The sequence below is a fragment of the Rhea pennata genome, chromosome 2 (genome assembly GCF_028389875.1).
Source record: "Rhea pennata isolate bPtePen1 chromosome 2, bPtePen1.pri, whole genome shotgun sequence".
Classification (NCBI taxonomy): domain Eukaryota; kingdom Metazoa; phylum Chordata; class Aves; order Rheiformes; family Rheidae; genus Rhea; species Rhea pennata.
In genome coordinates this window covers 21,829,705-21,847,590 of record NC_084664.1, presented here as the reverse complement: position 1 = coordinate 21,847,590, position 17,886 = coordinate 21,829,705, and the positions used below count along the sequence as shown (strand labels likewise).

Sequence of the window (17,886 nt, the reverse complement as noted above, 5' to 3'; positions counted from 1 at the left end):
TACTCTAGATAATTTAATAGAATAAATTACTCCGGATAAGGCCCTGAGCTAAGCGTATGCTCCTGAGGAGATCAGAAAAGCTTGAAGAAAACTTTCCAAAGAGTAATGGTTTACACTGGCAATCCTCTTGCATTTAATTTTAAATGGTGATATAGGGATAACTTCTACTAGATACTTGGAGCAAAATTGTTTAATTTTAATGAATCTGAAGAGAATTAGCATTAGAAATACTTTTCTGTGATCTGGAATTGTTTGCTTTTCAGGTACTCAGTAAAATTGGTAACGTGACATCTGAACTGTGGGCTCAAAGTGGTAATCAAGGTACACAGTGGAACAGAGCAGAAGTGTTCTTAGGAATTCGTTCAAGTTTTCAGGTATGCGTATTCTTATTTTATGTACTTTCTAGTCAGTCAGCTGGCTTTAGGTACTTATACCTTCTGCATTTTTCTCCTTCTCATTTCCCCCTTTCCCCATACACCTGCTGTGCCTCCTCTTGTGCATATTCAATAAAGAAACTCATATTCTTGGCCTTCTAAACAGTTATTGGAGTTACAGACAAATCCTTGAAGGGGATTGAGAAATTCCTGATCAGATTATGATGTCCCTTTTTGAGACAGAAAATCCCTTCTATCCTTGAATCCTACTCAGATTAGAACTTTTCCACTTCCTTCCCCTGAGTGTGTAGCAGAATTACATTTATTTTATGAAAAAAAGAGTCTTGAACACCATGCTGTCTTCAAAATAAGACCTGACCTGTAAGCCTCTTGCAGATACTTAGCCATGAGTCTATAATGCTTAGTTGTGTCTTTCTAAAAAAGAGAAACATCCTGGAATGTATTTTAAAATGAGTTACATTGCCTGGTACATAAAGGTGACTTCAGGTTTGCCAAAAATTGCAGTAGTTTGTACAAGATTATAAGCGACAATAGTGAGATAAGCTAAAGCGAATGCAGTCATCTGTCTAGGATGGCTTTTAATGAGGCTTTAACATTCTTGTTACATTCATGGAGATAACTGATGAAAGACTAATATTTTTCGTGCTTACTTTGCACGTGTAAGTGGAGCTCTCTGTTAATTCAAGAAGAGCAGGAACTAGTACCTTTTGTGTTAGTCCTTCTCTCTTCTGTACTTGGTTGACGTTAGATGGTGATCCTTCAATACAGTGACAGATCTGTACAAGTAGTGCTACATGTCTACACAGGACCATGCTCTAGGAGTAAGAACTGATGGCTCCATATTGAAAGACTTGCAAGGACCATCACAGTCTCTGTTCTATCGTTTTGCTTTACTAAGCCTAAGCTTTAATATATCTATCAGTGCTTTACTGAGATATCTGTGATTTTTATTAGGTTGTTTTCAGGGCAAAACGTGGTGTCAGTTACATGGGAGATGTGGCAGTGGATGATATTACCTTTGAAGATTGTTCCCCTTTGCTCATCCCAGACAGACCTTGCACGTTAGAGGAATTCACGTGTGCCAACAAGTACTGCATCCCAAGGGATAACCTGTGTGATTTTGTAAATCACTGTGCAGATAACTCAGATGAGAACCCTAACATTTGTAGTAAGTATAATATTTTTAAATTCTAATTATCATAAATAACTGTGCCTGCTGTGAATTGTTGAGGCCTGAATACTGTTAGTAACTCATCAGCTAAGAAGGCAAACATGAAGGTAATAATTTAATTATATTACTTCATGTTTAAGGATTTTAAATTATTATTTAATTTGAAATCACATGATAGAAAGTAAAAAGTGCTATTACTGAATTTCTTAAAATAATTCAGAAAGAGGCTATCTTTAGAAGCAAAATAAGTATCTCCTACTTTCTATAAGAAAAGAGAGTATTAAGAGTAAAAAAATATTTTGAAAAATGGGATGCGAGGAACCAACCTCCTTTGATATTTCAAGGATTGTCAGGTCTCCTAGCAAACATTTTAATTTTTCACAAGAGCTATCAGGAAGTAGCATCTGTAGCGCAGGATTCAAAGATTGATATTTTATATCAAATGGGCACTTCTCTGAAAAAATGCATCACAGAATACTGTTAAAAGAAGTGTGATAACACTTCTTTTTTATAGTCGTATCTCTGGAAATGCTCACAAAACCAAATCTGAATTGTTTGGTATAACATTAATAGCTGCTTCATTTTTATTGAGCTTATGAACACAGTGCATCAAATTCTCAGTGAATATAAATCTATGAAGCAAAGGTATGCTGATATAACACAGCAAAGAGACTGTTATTTTTCACTGATACTCATGCTGACAAAATTCTTAGTGGTTTGCACAGCAGGAATAAGTATATCATTTAGCTATTTGGGGACCAGTTCTGATCTTCTGCTACTAAAAATGAGTCTATCAAGTTGGAATTACTCTTTGGAAAAGATTCTCATATTTTGGCATTTATTTTCTGAAATATTAAAACCTTTCTTTGTGAATTTGAGTTCACCGATTTGTCTATTTCCCATCAGTCAGATATTTAGTCAGCATTATGAATCAAATAGTGCAAATAGGATGTCTGGATTTAGTTTTGCAACCCCTAAATTAAGTATTTCATTCTGATTCCCCATTGGAAGAGTGAAGAATTGAAATGGTCCCAAAAGGAAAGTGTTTTGGTGCAAGATGTTCTTTTACTCATTGCTTTTAAGGAAAAAAATTGGATGAAATTTTACTGACTAGATTTTAACACGAAACTTTACAACACAGAAGCTGCTTTAAAAGCACAGGGGTCACTTCCAGGGTAAAACTTCTACAGTGAAGTATCACAGAAGGCTGAGTTTGGAAGGGACCTTTAAAGATCATCTAGTCCAACTCCCTTGCTCAAGAAGGGTCAGCTAGAGCAGGCTGCCCGGGACCCTGTCCAGATGGCTTTTGAATACCCCCCAAGATGGAGACTCCACAGCCTCCCTAGGTGATCTGTCCTGGTGCTCAGTCACTTACAGTAAAAAAGCGTTTTCTTCATGCTTTTCAATTTTTGCCCATTGCTTCTTGTCTTGTCGCTGGGTGTCACTGAAGAGAATATGACCCCATTCTCTTTATATCTTCTCTTCAGATACCTCTACACATTGATAAGATCCCCCCTCAGTTTTCTCTTCTCCCAGGTAAATACTCCCAGCTCTCTCAGCTTTTCCTCATATGAGGGATGTTCCAGTCCCCTAATCATCTTTGTAACCCTATGCTGGACTCATTCCAGTATGCCCATGGGGTCCAAATGGGGCTTCATCAGGGCTGACTAGAGGGGGGGGATCACCTCCTTCGACCTGCTGGCAACAGTCTTCCTAATGCACCCCAGGATACCATTGGCTTTCTTGGCCACAAAGGTACATTGCTGGCTCATGGTCAACTTGTCATCCACCAGCACTTCCAGGTCCTCCACAGGGCTGCTTTCCAGCAAGTCAGCCTCCAGCCTGTACTGGTACATGGGATTATTTCTCCCTATGTGCAAGACTCTGCGCTTGCCCTTGTTGAACCTCATGAGGTTCCTCTCAGCCCACTTTTCCAACCTGTCCAGGTCTCTCTGAATGGCAGCACAGCCTTCTGCTGAGTCAGCCACTCACTCCTTCCAGTTCTGTGTCATCAGCAAACTTGCTGAGGAGCCACTCTGTCCCTTCATCCAAGCCATTAATGATGATGTTGAACAGTATTGGAGCCCATATTGACCCCTGGGATACACCACTATCTACTGTCCTCCAAGACTTTGGCTACTGATCACAACCCTCTTGAAATAGGTATGCTATTTTAAGTGTCCACAATGTATTGGAGAATTTTGGGTTTCTTCTACTGGTGATACCTTTGCATATCTATTTAATAAGGTAGAAATAAATATTATGGCACTTGCTGAAAACACTTCTTTTTTGCAAGAATAGTAATGCATGATTTTCTGCCATTTCGTGTATAATAGGAAATATAAAAAGATTTTCATCTGTTTCTTTTTATTCTGTAATTATTTTCCAGTTTCTAAATAGGAAAACTGTTTATTATAGCTTCATGAGCAAGTGTGTTTTCCACTTTTCCTATTATTTACTACTATTTATTTTCTGGTCAAATACATTATTTCTGCAACAGATCTTCTGATTTTACTGCTGTCAGTGGTGCCTGACTCTTTCCACTCCCTACTAAAAACATTAACAGATTACTTTTTTAGGTTGTAGATAAGTGCTGGATAAATCATCTCTTGTTTTCCATAGAATTGTTTTAAGAAGGTGATTTAAAAATGCATAAATTGTGGCCACATTGCTCATTTAAATCTTGATGTATGAATCTACAATTTAACTTTCCTTTGAAGAAAGCTGGACGATCCTGTAGCCAGATCTAACCTGTGGTGCATAACAAATAGTTCATCAGCTTACTTCTGCTCTTAGGAAATTTCTGTTAATATAAAACTTTTTATATTCATTTCTTGCATTTTAAAATTTGATTATCAGGTCAAGATGAACAAGATGAGAAAATATCCCCAAAATATTTCTTCAGGAAATATTCTTCTTTGCAAATTTGGTGGAAGAGCTGTAGAAATGCCAATCTATACATATGTGGCATATATTTCCAAGACATTGTTGACTCCTATTGCTTTGAGTGAAGACTATTATCTATGAATACACTTCAGATTGCATTTTAAGGCAAGGTCCAAAAAATAATAAAATAGAAAATTTGTGTTTACACTTCCAATCCTGTGCATTCATTTTACCAGCGCAGAATAAATTGAGTCTGACTGACTTTGTTTTCATTTTTAAAACATAAAAATAAATCATCTGTTGTTGCTGGTGACCAAGCACATTTACAGTATGACAGGTTTTCCTTTTGGGAGCAGGGAAAGTTGTTAATTCGTTAGCAGTGAGGAAGGGGCCTCATAAGATTAGATTCGAGGATGACTGTCCTGTTGTTTTACTACTCCATCTCCTCCATGAATATTTCTATGTAAATATTAAAGCAGAATGATTACTCTTGCAGTCTCGGTTCAGAATAAAGACTATAAAACAGTCAGGATCTCTGGCTTAGAGGTAAAGAAAAATATTTGTGAAAAAAAATTAACTCCAGGAGCTTATGACAGGCAAATGCTTCTATGAGTTTCTCTATGTTAACCCAAATTTCTAGTTCCACAGCTGATAATGAGACTTCAGATAAGCTTGAAGTATGGGGTTGATGGGTTTGGACTGATTGCTAATGTGGTTTGGAAGAAAAAAAAATCTGTCATTTTGAAATATAAACGTATAAGGAAAACAACACAGAATTCTAACTTTTATGCTGCTATTCCTATAAATATAAAATTACCAAGAGATGGGTTCTGCTGTCATCACAGTGTTTAGTTTTGTGCTGCATTTGTTCTATTCAACTCTTTTCACAGACAGTCAAAAAGATTTTATGTTCAGGTCATACATAATCCAGCACTGTCCCAGAGCCAATTTCTCAGCTAGGAGGCATTTTCCTAGCTTTCTGAATGTAAGCCTTGTGCCCTAATTAACACAGAAAAAAGGTAATGCTGTTTTCACAGTTCTTCATAAGACAGACAGCTTTCAAAGACAAGATAACTGTGGGATGTGCAACTTTCTACTCTTTGTGATACTTTTCCATTGCATGCCGCCATCAGAGTGGAGTTGTTTTACCACCACTGAGCCACAGAACAATAGCTTGAAATCCTCAACCTCAGAAGTCTGGGGAAGGCTTTAGTAGGCCGAAGCATGACAGATCAAAGCAAAGGAAATTACAAGCAGGCAGTTTTGGCCAAGCATGGCAATTGTGTTTAAAAGGCATGAAAACTCTGCAGTTTAAATATATCTCCAAAGTGGCTTTTAGCAGTAGATCTTCATGGATGACTAGCTCTAGCTGTAGATACTGTTGTTTCCTATGTGCACAGAGTCATCATAACTTGGTTATTGAAATCCTTCTGCACAGTGTTAAAAGAATTTAGTCCCTAGTCTTTGTAATATACCTAAAACCTCAGCATTTTAATAGGACCATATCACAAGATGATACTCACTAAGTGTAATTCAAAGTATCTTGACAAAGCCACTGTTGTTGAAATATAAACTGCACCTCATAAAGCTTTCACATTATTATGGAGAGATCTGTGCCTTGATTTTTTGTTTCCTTTTAGAGAGCTGTTTTTAGTTAGATACATGACTTTGGACTTCAATGCTGTAAAGTAAGTTAAGTATACATTTTAACAGACACACTGAGGAGACCAGTGTTTAGGAATTATTCCATGAGATTGTTACTGAATGAGTGGTCCTGGCTTGGAGTTTTCTTTAAATGTTGTAATGTCATTAGTACTGTTTTCTTGCTATAAAGACATGAGAACAGAAACATCCATAACAGCGTTGGAAAGGTAATGTTGTGGTAGTAGTGCTTTGACATAGTTCAGAAGCTTCCAGAGTCCATCTTGTGCTGTTTGAGGATACTAGTGCATCAGGGCAGGAGGCAGCTCTGGTTAGACTGAGATGTGCATACCTCCCTGAGGTTGAAATGGTGTCTAATGAGATCTAATAAATTAAAGTTTGTGAAAAGGGCTCTGGGCAGTAGTGTTTTTGCAATCTGAAATGAGTGCCAGTGTAGGCGGCTGCACTTGTCAGACATTTGGGTTTTGTTTGCACTTGATTAATGCTTGGTTTAGCTCACCAGCGTGCTTCTGAAGTGAACCTCTTAGTTGTTTCTATTTACCATGAGATGAACAAATCTCCTTTCACTAGAAAATAAATTGAAAGATGAGTTCCAGGAGGGCATCTAATGTAGTTTAATAAATGTTTGTTCATCCCATAGGATCAGTCTAGAGGTTGTCTGAAGACATCCCTCTAGCTAACCCCTCCTCCATTATGTCCTCAGCACCAGGCCTTTTGGTCTACAGATATGTTCCTATAGCTCTGTATGTCTTGTTCACTTAGATGTAGCTTTTGTCACCTGCAGATGAGTTCCATCTTTTTTAGTTTCATTCAGAACAGTTTTTATTTCCATATATATAAGAATAAATTTCACATTAGGTAAACAATGCTTATATTAATTTGTTCAACTAATTACAAAGGGATATAGTCACCTTGTGTTAAGTGTCCATCAGAGAAGAAAAGTCCTTCCAGCTCATGTACATGTAGCATCTCAAGCTTCTAGGTCATACATCAGGGAGAAGAGAAGCATCAAGAGCATGAAATTTCCATCCTTTTGTGCAACAGCTAGATCAGGAGTGGAGCATGTAAAACTCTAGATATAGATTCTGAGGTAAGATGCAATAGTGAGAGAAGAGAACCTGCTGCCTTTTCTCCATGAGGAGTTTCTTCAATTTCAAGCTCTTTAAAGAGAATTTGTATAAAGAAACACAGCATCCTACCAAGTAGTTAAACTTTGTCACGTGATTTTCAGTTTCTTTCTTCCTGTGTTATGAAAAATGACCTATTTAAAAATAACATTACTTAATAACATAGAATTCCCAAAGTGCTATATTACATTATGAAATTGGCAAAAAGAAAAAAAAAAAAAAAAGCATAGAGCATCAGTGTTGCCAACTGCAATTCTCAAAATCATCTTCCTCATTAATTTGGTCAACTAACAGGAAAATCCAGAGTTCAAAGCTCATTTTCCCGGTTGTAGACTGAAATTATAATTTTCAAATTCTGCAAATACAAAGGCTATAACTTAATATAGTTTTTGCTCCATTTGATTACTTGTTTTGTTACAAAGATTCATTAGATCACTTGTGATCAGTGTAAGATTTTCTTAAATATTAAACTCTCATCTAGTAGACTAATTTGTCATCCATGTGTCACTGCTTTACAGACAAAAAGATTGGCTTTGAGTTTATACTTCATTACTCAGAGTTCACGGTTTCTCATAGATATATCTTGTACTTAAGATTTAGGGTACAATTGCACAGTTCTCTGCAGTAACTTAGACTTCTAAGCAAGCCATCTAAGTTGCCTTTTTTCTTCAGTGTAAAGACTTACTTCCAGGCTCAGGTTCATATCATTTAAATTAATTGTTTAAGTTAATTAGATAAATTATCTTGTAGATATGCATTTTTTCTCTATAGAAAGACCCTACAGGGATATCTAAATTTAGATTAAATAGTTCACACAATATATAAAGTATTAACATGGATATTAAATGCTTATGCACCTTAAGGACTTGATTCTTGAGAATATACCTTTAATAAAAGTCAGATGTATGCATGAGAGGTTTTTTTATTAACTAGAGATGAAATTTTTAAGTAATTAAAGGAATGTCCATGTGTGGATTCCATGGATGTTAACTCCTTGGCTTCCTTACTGAGGCTTCTGACCAGTTGCCAATTAAATAAAGCTACTTCTAACTTGCTGAACTTTATCAAACGCCAGAAGAGGCTCAGGTTATGTTTATGTTTTAGTAGAAAGCTTTTGTCCTTTTTTACATTGTCAGACCAAATGACCCATTCAGTTTCCAGATTTGTCTTCAAAGCACTTTACTTTCCAGTAATAATAGTAAAAATATTCAGGGCACAGTCAAAAGTCTCTTGAAGTCTCTGGCAGGACTCCAGCTTATTTCAGCAAGTTTAGGTTTGCTTGGTAATCATTATAATGAGGTTATAGAGGAATACAGAAAAAAGAAAATGTAACTTAAATTTTTGTAATAGTGTAATTGACTTAATCTTAGTTTATGTGTGGAATAGACTTACCATGCTGGCTGTTTTGACTTTCTACATCAGAAAATAGTTATAGAGCATGCATTTTATGTCATATAAAAATCAAGCAATTAATGTTAGCTTACTGTCTTTTCTAGGCATTAAATAAAATTCAAGGAAAAGTACAGATAATCATCTATGATTGCATATTGGCTAATAAAATGTGCATATGAATTCTTTAGGAAGGAAACAGAAAAAAGTTAGTTTAAACAAGAGGTTACAGAGGAGTCATTAATCCTATTGGAAAAACTTAATCATTAAGAGTATTTTTACCAAAAATAAATTAACCATGGTTAGGTCCAGCTCAAAGTTGTCACAGCTACATTTGAGTGTTACTTGTACGTGCCTATATGGAGGCCATGTCTCTGCAGTGCTCAGTACAGTCAGTTGGGTGGGATTCTGTTCCCGGAGCACTGTCAGGATCTCACCTGGCCTTAAACTATTTCTCCAAAAAGTGGCTGGTTTTCTGCAAATGTCTTAGATGCTGTAGGTAGCCCTATAGTCACCAATTGGCCTCTACCTCTAAGAATATAAAGAGCCAGTCAGCTTGCTCTAAAATAGATTCGAAAATTGGTTACTTTTATACCTAGAACTCTATTGAGTATAATAAGAATGTAGACATCTACCTCACATATAAACAGTTTTGTCTGTCCCAATATTATATCCTAGAACATTAAAAATGCTCTATTTATTTAATTACATGGGTGTTTTTTCCTATGAAAGCTTTCTTTGGGGATAATTTGTTTTCTAGGTTATAGTTTATGCTGCATAACAGCTTTTGAAAATATTCTCTCTTCATGTGTGTGCAAATGTCTTTCAGGCACAGCTATTGGGCGTTGTGATTTTGAGTTTGATCTTTGTGGCTGGAAGCAAGATGAAAACGATGACTTTGACTGGAAGCTCAGAACTAGCAGTACTCCAAAAATGGGCACTGGACCAGCTGCTGATCATACTTTGCAAGAGCCATCTGGACACTACATTTTTATAAAGAGTTCATTCCCTCAGTTGCCAGAAGAAAAAGCCAGGATTTCTAGTCCTATGCTAAACAGAAGGAGTAAAAACTGCAAGGTATGTGGAAGTGTGGTACTAGCAGGAATACAGACTTTGGTTTCTAGATTGCTCCTAAGATGGATAATCAGTGAGATTTCTTGAGAAAAACAAGCATGTTGAAGAAGTGTCAGGGCCTGATTTTATTTCTATCTTGAAATCATAAGAAAATGTACATCTTTCTGTCAACTACTGGAGAAGAAGAATTATTTGTGTAGTTAATTAAGCACTTTGGAAGACCCAGATGTAGTCAATAGTGAAAACAACACGTGATTTAGAATGTGTCTTACACAAACCTAGCTCTGAGTAGCCTAAATCTGTATAATGGTTTGTGCTTTAATGGCGAAACTGTATATAAATACAGCAACAATTCACTATAAAAGAGTGCAACTGTGATGGAAGGATTTGTGACAGAAGATATTATCAATGAATCTTCTCTAAAAAATGGAGAAAAGAAACCTTTTATTTTCTAAAGCACTACAGTATATTGCTATGATTTGAACCTGATCATTTCTTTGCCAACCTGGGTTAAAAGTGTTGCTAGTTCTGATACATCTTTTAGATTCTTTACTAAGATGATAATTTGTAGCTTCCTGAGACAATTATTCAGAACACCTAATAGAAGCTTCTATAGGCACAAAAAGCTGAAAAAGTGAGTTTTTCAAACTGTTGAACTACGTGACATTTAAAAATGGTATTTTTCAAGCATGTATACATTTACTGCTTTCAGAGTCTCACAATCTTTAAGTGTCTAGGAAAAAATGAATAATATCTCAGTCTTTCAACATTGGAGTCAAGTAAAAATGGAAAGTTTAAAAATTAATACGTACTAAAAATTTAATTACTAATAAATTAGTATTTATTTTTAAATTAAAATTAAAACTAGTCATTGCTAAAAACATTTTATATACTATTTAAATAGAGAGGACTGTGGTGTGTAAATGGATGAACTGTGGCTTGGGGAAATGGAGTTTTTCGGTTTTAGAAAACTAAGAAAAGAAAATTTTGAAAAGCCTTAGAAAATTAGTGAAGTCAGAAGGGCTTAGCAATTTCTGAGTGAATTTGGGAACGGATTTCCAAAACCAAAGAATTTAGAGAGAAAAAAAAACTAAAGAAGAGGCAAGGGATTAAAACATAACTTTTTTTAACACGGGAATTGAAATGAGGAATTACTAGGACAGTTGAAAGCAATGGGAACAAATGAAGAGCAGTCTAAGCTGTATGTTTCCCTGGAATCTTGGGTAAAGAATATCACGACTTTTGTGGGTGAAAATATTATTCAGTCAGCATTATTTATAGTCATATTTATAACCTTGTTGAGTTTAATACAGTATCAGAAAATTAGTTACAAAAATAAAGAATCAGTAGGTACAATTTTTTTAACTTTCAACAATCTATGATATATTCTTTAAGAGAGACCTGAAAAGATTAAGCAGTCAAATGATGAACGGGAATGTTCTGGGAACCTTGGAGACCTAAGACTAGAGATCTCGCCTACGTTCTGGTTGAAAACGAATTGAATGTGGTCTTGAGTTGTTCACGTACATGATAATGGAAACCTAGCTCAAGCATGGGTTGTATGCACAGGGCTTCAATCCTGAAAAGACTTGGGCACAGTGCTAAAAACTAAATTTGTACACAGTTGTTTTCGGGACTGACATTACCACTGTATAATAGACCTAAAAAGGGTGTGGTGGAACAGAACATTAGTATGTTGACTTCTACATAAACATGTATATATACTCCTTCAGTGTATTTGAAATGAGTACTGCAAATCAATGTGAAGCCTTAAAAGTAATATGAAGAAAAAACTGATGAATTCAAGGGTCATGAAAGAAAGATAAACATACAAAACAGTTTAGTAGTTTTGAAAAGAGCGGTAGCCAATTGGAAGCAGTGTGGTGGATAGCTCTATGAAAATATGTGCTCTGAATGTACTGTTGATCAAAAAAATGAAAGTATTTAGTGGTAGTAAAAAGGAAAAAGGATTAGTCCTAAAAGTGTGGAAAGCATTATATAATTTAATGATACACATACATATTGAATAGAGAATCTTTTAAAAGAAGGATTTTAAGGTAAACAGAATAATCATAGGACAAAAAATGAGCAGATGAATAGAAGTACTTCCATACGAACTCTGACAGATAAAAATTAAATTTTTCTACTTCATTACACAGGAGATATTCTGAAAGTGGCTGTAATAAAACTTTTAAAAGAATTGTAACACAAATCCCCTGGTGGCTTTAGTGTTCAATAATTAGTGAAAATCGACTAAATATAAATGTAGCCTTTTTATGTATAAAATAGGTATTTGTACAATTCAAAAGACTGAAGAAGCTTATGGAATCCCATAGCACAAGGTAACAAAAAGGAAGATGATTTTACATTTATATGAGTAACACAATATTTGCTATTATGTTTTTATAGCTGTAATAAATAAGATAGAATCTTCATTCTTCAGGGTTTGTGCCATGTGTGAGACTAGGGAGAAATTTGAGCTGTAGACATGTTCCTGCATATTATAACATGAATTGCTTTCTTTTGTGGTCTTACATCATTCTTGGAAATATGCTGATCTCTGTCAAAAATAAGATATTGAACTAGATTAAGTATTATATTGATCAATATAACTATCCCTTTGTTCTTCCTATCCTCTTGAGTTGCAAATAACTTACAGAAGCAATTTTTAATGTTCTGTATATACCTGACCCAACTTCAGTATTTTATAATCCCTGCTTTCCCCCTTTTCTCTCAAAAATTCACGATTTTCTAATTCTGGAACCTCACACTTCTTATTTTATTTTCTGTTTTGTGTTCCTGTGGCCTATATAGAAGTTCTTATGTTAGATTAGAGAAGATTTTGTAGTTAAGCACTCTATAATGTATCACAAGCACTTTTATACCCAGAAAAATGTAACAGTTGGTAAACTGAAGTTGCTTCCCATATTGTAAATGACACTACCCCCTTTCCCTGTTTTCTTATAAAGTGTTTTCTTTCTTTCACAATTGTGTACAAGAGTTATTCAAAAGAAATGCAAAATCAACTGTTGAAGTATTGCAATGTTGGCTTCCAAGTATCTTTTGGTTAATGGAATAGTTCAAAAATTTGCACTAGTAAGTCTTTTTTGTGTGTTCTTTAATTAAATTGTGTTTGAATCAGCAAAGTTAGAGCTCTTCTGAATGCTACTAAGGATGCTTCATTTAAACATTAGGATAATAGAATATGTTTGAAATCACTTATTGTATACTTGATGTTATTGTTCTTTCTTACTCTTGCTTACAGATACTTTTCTATTACTATATGTATGGAGCTCACACTGGATCATTGATTGTCTATCAGAGGACCACAACAGAACAAGAAAAAATCCTCCTTAGTCTCACAGGAAACCAGGGAAATTTCTGGCAGAGCAAGGCATTGACCTTGGATGGAGATGAAGATTTCCAAGTCATCTTTGAAGGGACTGTTGGAAAAGGTCCCTCGGGGAACATAGCGCTTGATGATCTCACGTTATCCAGGGAGTGCTTACCAGCCCAGGAGTTTTTACCAGCAGAGCCCACAACATTGCCTCCTGCAGGTACGTTTTTCATTACAGGTGAACAATCTGTGTCTGTTAAGTCTAGAAAGAATAAACAGCAGAATTGCTGTCTGATTTGTTTGATTTCTCTGTCCCTCCTTCAAAAAAGGAACATGTCTCTTGTTAAAGAGACATTGAAGCAATAAGCTTTTGGAATGTTAATCAAATTGTGCTACAAAACTACTGTTTGAGTATTGAGTCAACTCTTGTGAACCTACAGGACCTAAGTCCAGGCATGTTTACTTAAACAGTATCCTACTTAATTCAGTCAAATTTATTTGTCAACAGTTATTTGTAAAATATAGTTATTGTAAAATCAAAAACTAAGAAGTAGGACAATGCGCACAGACTGTCATAAGGCCAGAGGGAAGTACACAGTGGTGGCTCTGATGGTTTTTAGTTAGTGGGAACCCCTACTGAGAGCTACTGTTCAGGCAGCATATACATCCTATTCCCTTGTGATGAGGTGCTGGCTTTGGTGCTGTTATAGTTCTGAATGGGATGAATACTACTGGATCCAAAGTAAGAACTGCTCTTGAAGGCACAGGGACCGTTCCTTAGTAATATTTGCTTGGACACAAATGGTGAAAGAGAGGCTCTCCACATTTACCAGCAGAACTGCTGAAATTTAAACCTTGGGAGTAGAATTTAGGAGATGTATTTTGTTCTTAGGCTTACTACAGACCTCCTCCATGACAGTGGCAAGTAATTTTGTCTCACTTCTTCGTCTTTCTGATTGATAAAACAAAGTTAATATTTCCCAATGTCAGGGAGTGCAGGGAGAATGGATCATTAATTTGTGTGAGCTGTTTTGCATTATTACTGCTGCTAATGAGTAGCCTTCCCCTTTAGGATATCATTAAGCATTGCTCAGACACTGGGAAATAAGGCTAATGAAAATACCTCAAACCTAAGAAATTACACTGTACTTTGCATGTAAGACAAACAGAAAAGATATAGGCAATGTCTTGCAGATATATCCCTGATAAGTCACCAAATCCTTACAGTACGTACTATTGCCTTCCCACTTTCATCAAAAAACAGTTACAGGAATTTATTACAAATGAGACTGATATTTTAAACTTTAGTTTTATATGAATGTTATCCCAAGAAGAGCAGTTGCTGAGATTTCTGATTCCTTATTTTTTGATGTTTTCAGATTCTATCCACTTAATGGCAGAGACAAGTCCCTGTGGCAACATTGGAAACTTTAAAAAGCTTTGATTTTTATAGTAAAGGATGTTCCAAAATACTTTTATGATGTACATAATGAAAAAGCTACTAAAATCTCAGGAAAAGCCACCAGGGACTGATTTCTTGGTGTAGCTCATCTGAGATGTATTTTGTAAACTTTGTAGATTCACAACACTTTGAAATAATAGCTGAATTCATCCTCCTAGCATAAAGTCTTTTCTGCATCAACAATTTCCACTCATCCTGGACAAGAATTTGAATTAGCCACTGAGGGTTCCAACCTACAGCTGGTTTTTAGTAGCAGCACTTGTTTGGATCATTGCTTGAAATTGGGGTTTTGAAATCTAAGTATGAAATCTACTCCCATGAGCGGAAATGTTCTGAAGAGTAGCAAAATCCATACTTGAGGTTGTGAAAAGTGATCCGTGGTATAACTTGGTGTACCAGAGACAGTTAGAATGATTGTGGAGATCTGCTGAAAAAAAATTGACTCTCTGTTTATATGCAGAGTTGCAATCAAGAATGAAACACTTCTATCCGTTGTTCAAATTTACTGAAAGTCTCTGAGGATGCAGAGCAGCTGCTGCTTTCTTGTCTCCATTTGGAGAGAATATTGATTGGGAAAGTTAACATAATCTGTTACCTTTCTAGGAACCTGATTCTTGGCTTTTAAGGATTCTTGTCTTTATAGTATGACAATGCAGAATTGATGCTGATGCATATTTTTCCGTCTAGATAATATGCGTTGTTTGTTGTATTTAAGCATGTTTTTTCTCAGGAATTGCAAGCAGTGTTTATTTGGCGTTAGCTACTCGAAATAGCATGGTGAATAGTAACTGTCATAATGTTTTCCTCCGCTTCTCCTTACTCAAAGAAAATCTGGTTATTCAGCTTACTTTCTCACAGCTTTAAGAGCTTCCTTTATAATTTCCATGGCATACCAATCTGCAATGGCTTTTCTGTAAACTCGACAAACTACATTTGAAAAAAAAAATCAATTTCTTTTAAAGGTCTTTTCTCTGTTTTTAAACCAGAGCATGTTGTATTCCACGCAGCGAGGGAGATGCTTCTTACTCTCATGAACAATGACACTGACTGCATAACACACAAGTATCCTGAGGTGTTGTGTGCTTGTTATTTCTGCAGAAAGTAGAGTACCATGACGATGGATGTCGTATAAGGACTAAATAGAATGGAACTGTTAGCTGTTCACATCTGTTTACCTACAGCAGAGATTCTGACTTTAGAAAAGTTCCATGATTCTACATCCATACTTTGAAGTTCTAAATATTTAAAAACATACATTTCTGTTTTCTTTCTTTTTCTTCTGGACAAATATGAAGCAGTATTTAAAGGCTGAAAGAGAGTGCTTGACAACTACAAAAAAGCATTTTAAAAGTTAGCATTGTCATTTGCTGCTGACTGACTGTCCACATGATGCTACTTAGCAACAACGCTGGAGTGGCAAGCCACTGAGAGCCTCTTAAAATGCAGACCTTGAGGAACAATAAACATGATTTTAAACTGGTGCTTACTAACTCTTCACTATTTGAATAGTGATGTATAGGGGAATTCAGAGTTTTAATTGTCCTACAATAATCGTATGTGTAGGAAGATACAAAAGAAGGTTTTGTTTTAATACTATTTATGACTCTTCTGTTGTTCTCTGCAGTGTGTCTAGATCCTTGGGTTAGACTCTGCTCCACCAAAGGCGCAGTTTATATCTGCAGGAGGCCAGGAGCAGCCCTGAACCTGGAAGAGTTACAATTCTAGCCTTGTTTCCTATGGAATACCTTATTACTTCCCATGGGCATAACAAGCCAGCAGGCAGCAACTCGGTTTTCCCCATGCCTCCTGTTCCCTGCATCTTTTACTAACTCCTGAGTAATGTGGTCAGCTTGGAGCTCATCATTTTTATGTGAAATTGTATCACGTAACTCACTTAACATTATAATCCATTGTCAGTCACTCAGGACGTGATTTATCTGCTTAACCACGGATGTTAAGTTCCATTTTAATCACACAAGGCTCCTGAAACATCTGCTTGAGGCTGGTAGATATAATACAGTTCTTATGGGGAAGTTTTCTCCTCCGGAATGGTGGTTGGGAGTCAGGAAGGGTGTCCTACAGCACATAAAAACCACTAGACACTTCCTCTTCAAGCAACTTCAGCCTCAGAACAGACTTCTACTATTCTTTGTAGTTATTTCTAGTTATTTCTTTCTTACCACCCTAAATAACTTCATATCATTATCAAAGTGTCTTGTCCCTTTACTTACACACATTCCTGGTCATTTGTGAGTTAAATAGTAGAAGATGCAGCCTTGATAAGTCTGTTTTATTTTCTTCCAGACAAGCTTTTTAATCTTTCTGGCACAAATGTCTGATTCACAAAACATTTTGTAGAATTCAGCAATGTAGCTAGACTTAAACTAAATGAATAAAAAGGGAGAGAGCAGTCAGGAAATGTATTCTAAGGACCAAAAAATATTACTTATATCATCACTTTTTACAGATTCTTCTCACAGCTATAGTAAGATTTGTAAAATTTTACAGACACATAATAGGAGTAACCTTGGCAGTTATTCTAGCTAATATGTAATTTTTCATGCTTCGGTGCATAATGCAATCTTCTACTGAAGACAGGAAAACATTTCTCCTTATGGACAACTAATTGAATAACAAAACCTTTACATCTTTCTCTGAAGCATCCAGCAATGAGCATTGTCTGAGAGAATAGGATGTGAAATAATAAATTATTTAGAATATTTTTTGATGTGCCCCTGAACTTTTGGAAGGTAGAATATACCTAGCTAATTGCCTTGATGTTCTCATAGTTAGGTGGACTTCAGATTATTTTATCATCAATGCAATTTTTCTTGCATTGCTAATATTGTAAGTGTGTTATTAGGAGTTCAAGTTAGTATTCATTTCTGATTTTACACTTTTTCTTGTTGTTAAAAGCTAAGTAAATACCGCTCTTCTTTCACACTGGAGAAACTTGAGGCAGTTACTTGCCTAAAACTCTGTAATAAGTCAGTAACAGATTAAGATACCAGGAATCCATGACAGCTGTCTCTGGGCGGAAGTACAATATTATAGACCTAGGAAGTAATGTTTCCTAAACAGAAAGGGAATAGATTTATTTTGGACTATGTAGACTCAAGCTAGCCATCCTGGAAGTACCAATTAGAACAGATTTTCATATTGCACATTTGTTGATATCTCAATAAAAATGAAAAGCTACACTAAAATTCTCATTTACAATGCTACCATGTTTAATTAACCAATAGAACTTAGGAAAATGTATTCTCTGTAGCAAATATCACAACGGACAGAGCCTTTCCTTGCATGAGGTAGATATAGCCAGGAACTAAATGCAGGATGGTGCACACAGGGCTTTATCCTTTTATAAAAAAGCTCATGTCTCA

At 35.8% G+C, this 17,886-nt stretch overlaps 1 protein-coding gene across 1 annotated transcript in view; it reads left to right on the top strand.

Moving 5' to 3' along the window:
• Positions 1 to 17,886, top strand: part of MALRD1 (MAM and LDL receptor class A domain containing 1) — a 278,695-nt gene that overhangs the window by 114,093 nt on the left and 146,716 nt on the right. The window contains exons 22-25 of the mRNA XM_062567604.1: positions 264 to 374; positions 1,350 to 1,563; positions 9,460 to 9,707; positions 12,970 to 13,261. Of these exons, the coding sequence (XP_062423588.1) occupies positions 264 to 374; positions 1,350 to 1,563; positions 9,460 to 9,707; positions 12,970 to 13,261 (865 nt within the window). The remainder of the gene's footprint in view (positions 1 to 263; positions 375 to 1,349; positions 1,564 to 9,459; positions 9,708 to 12,969; positions 13,262 to 17,886) is intronic.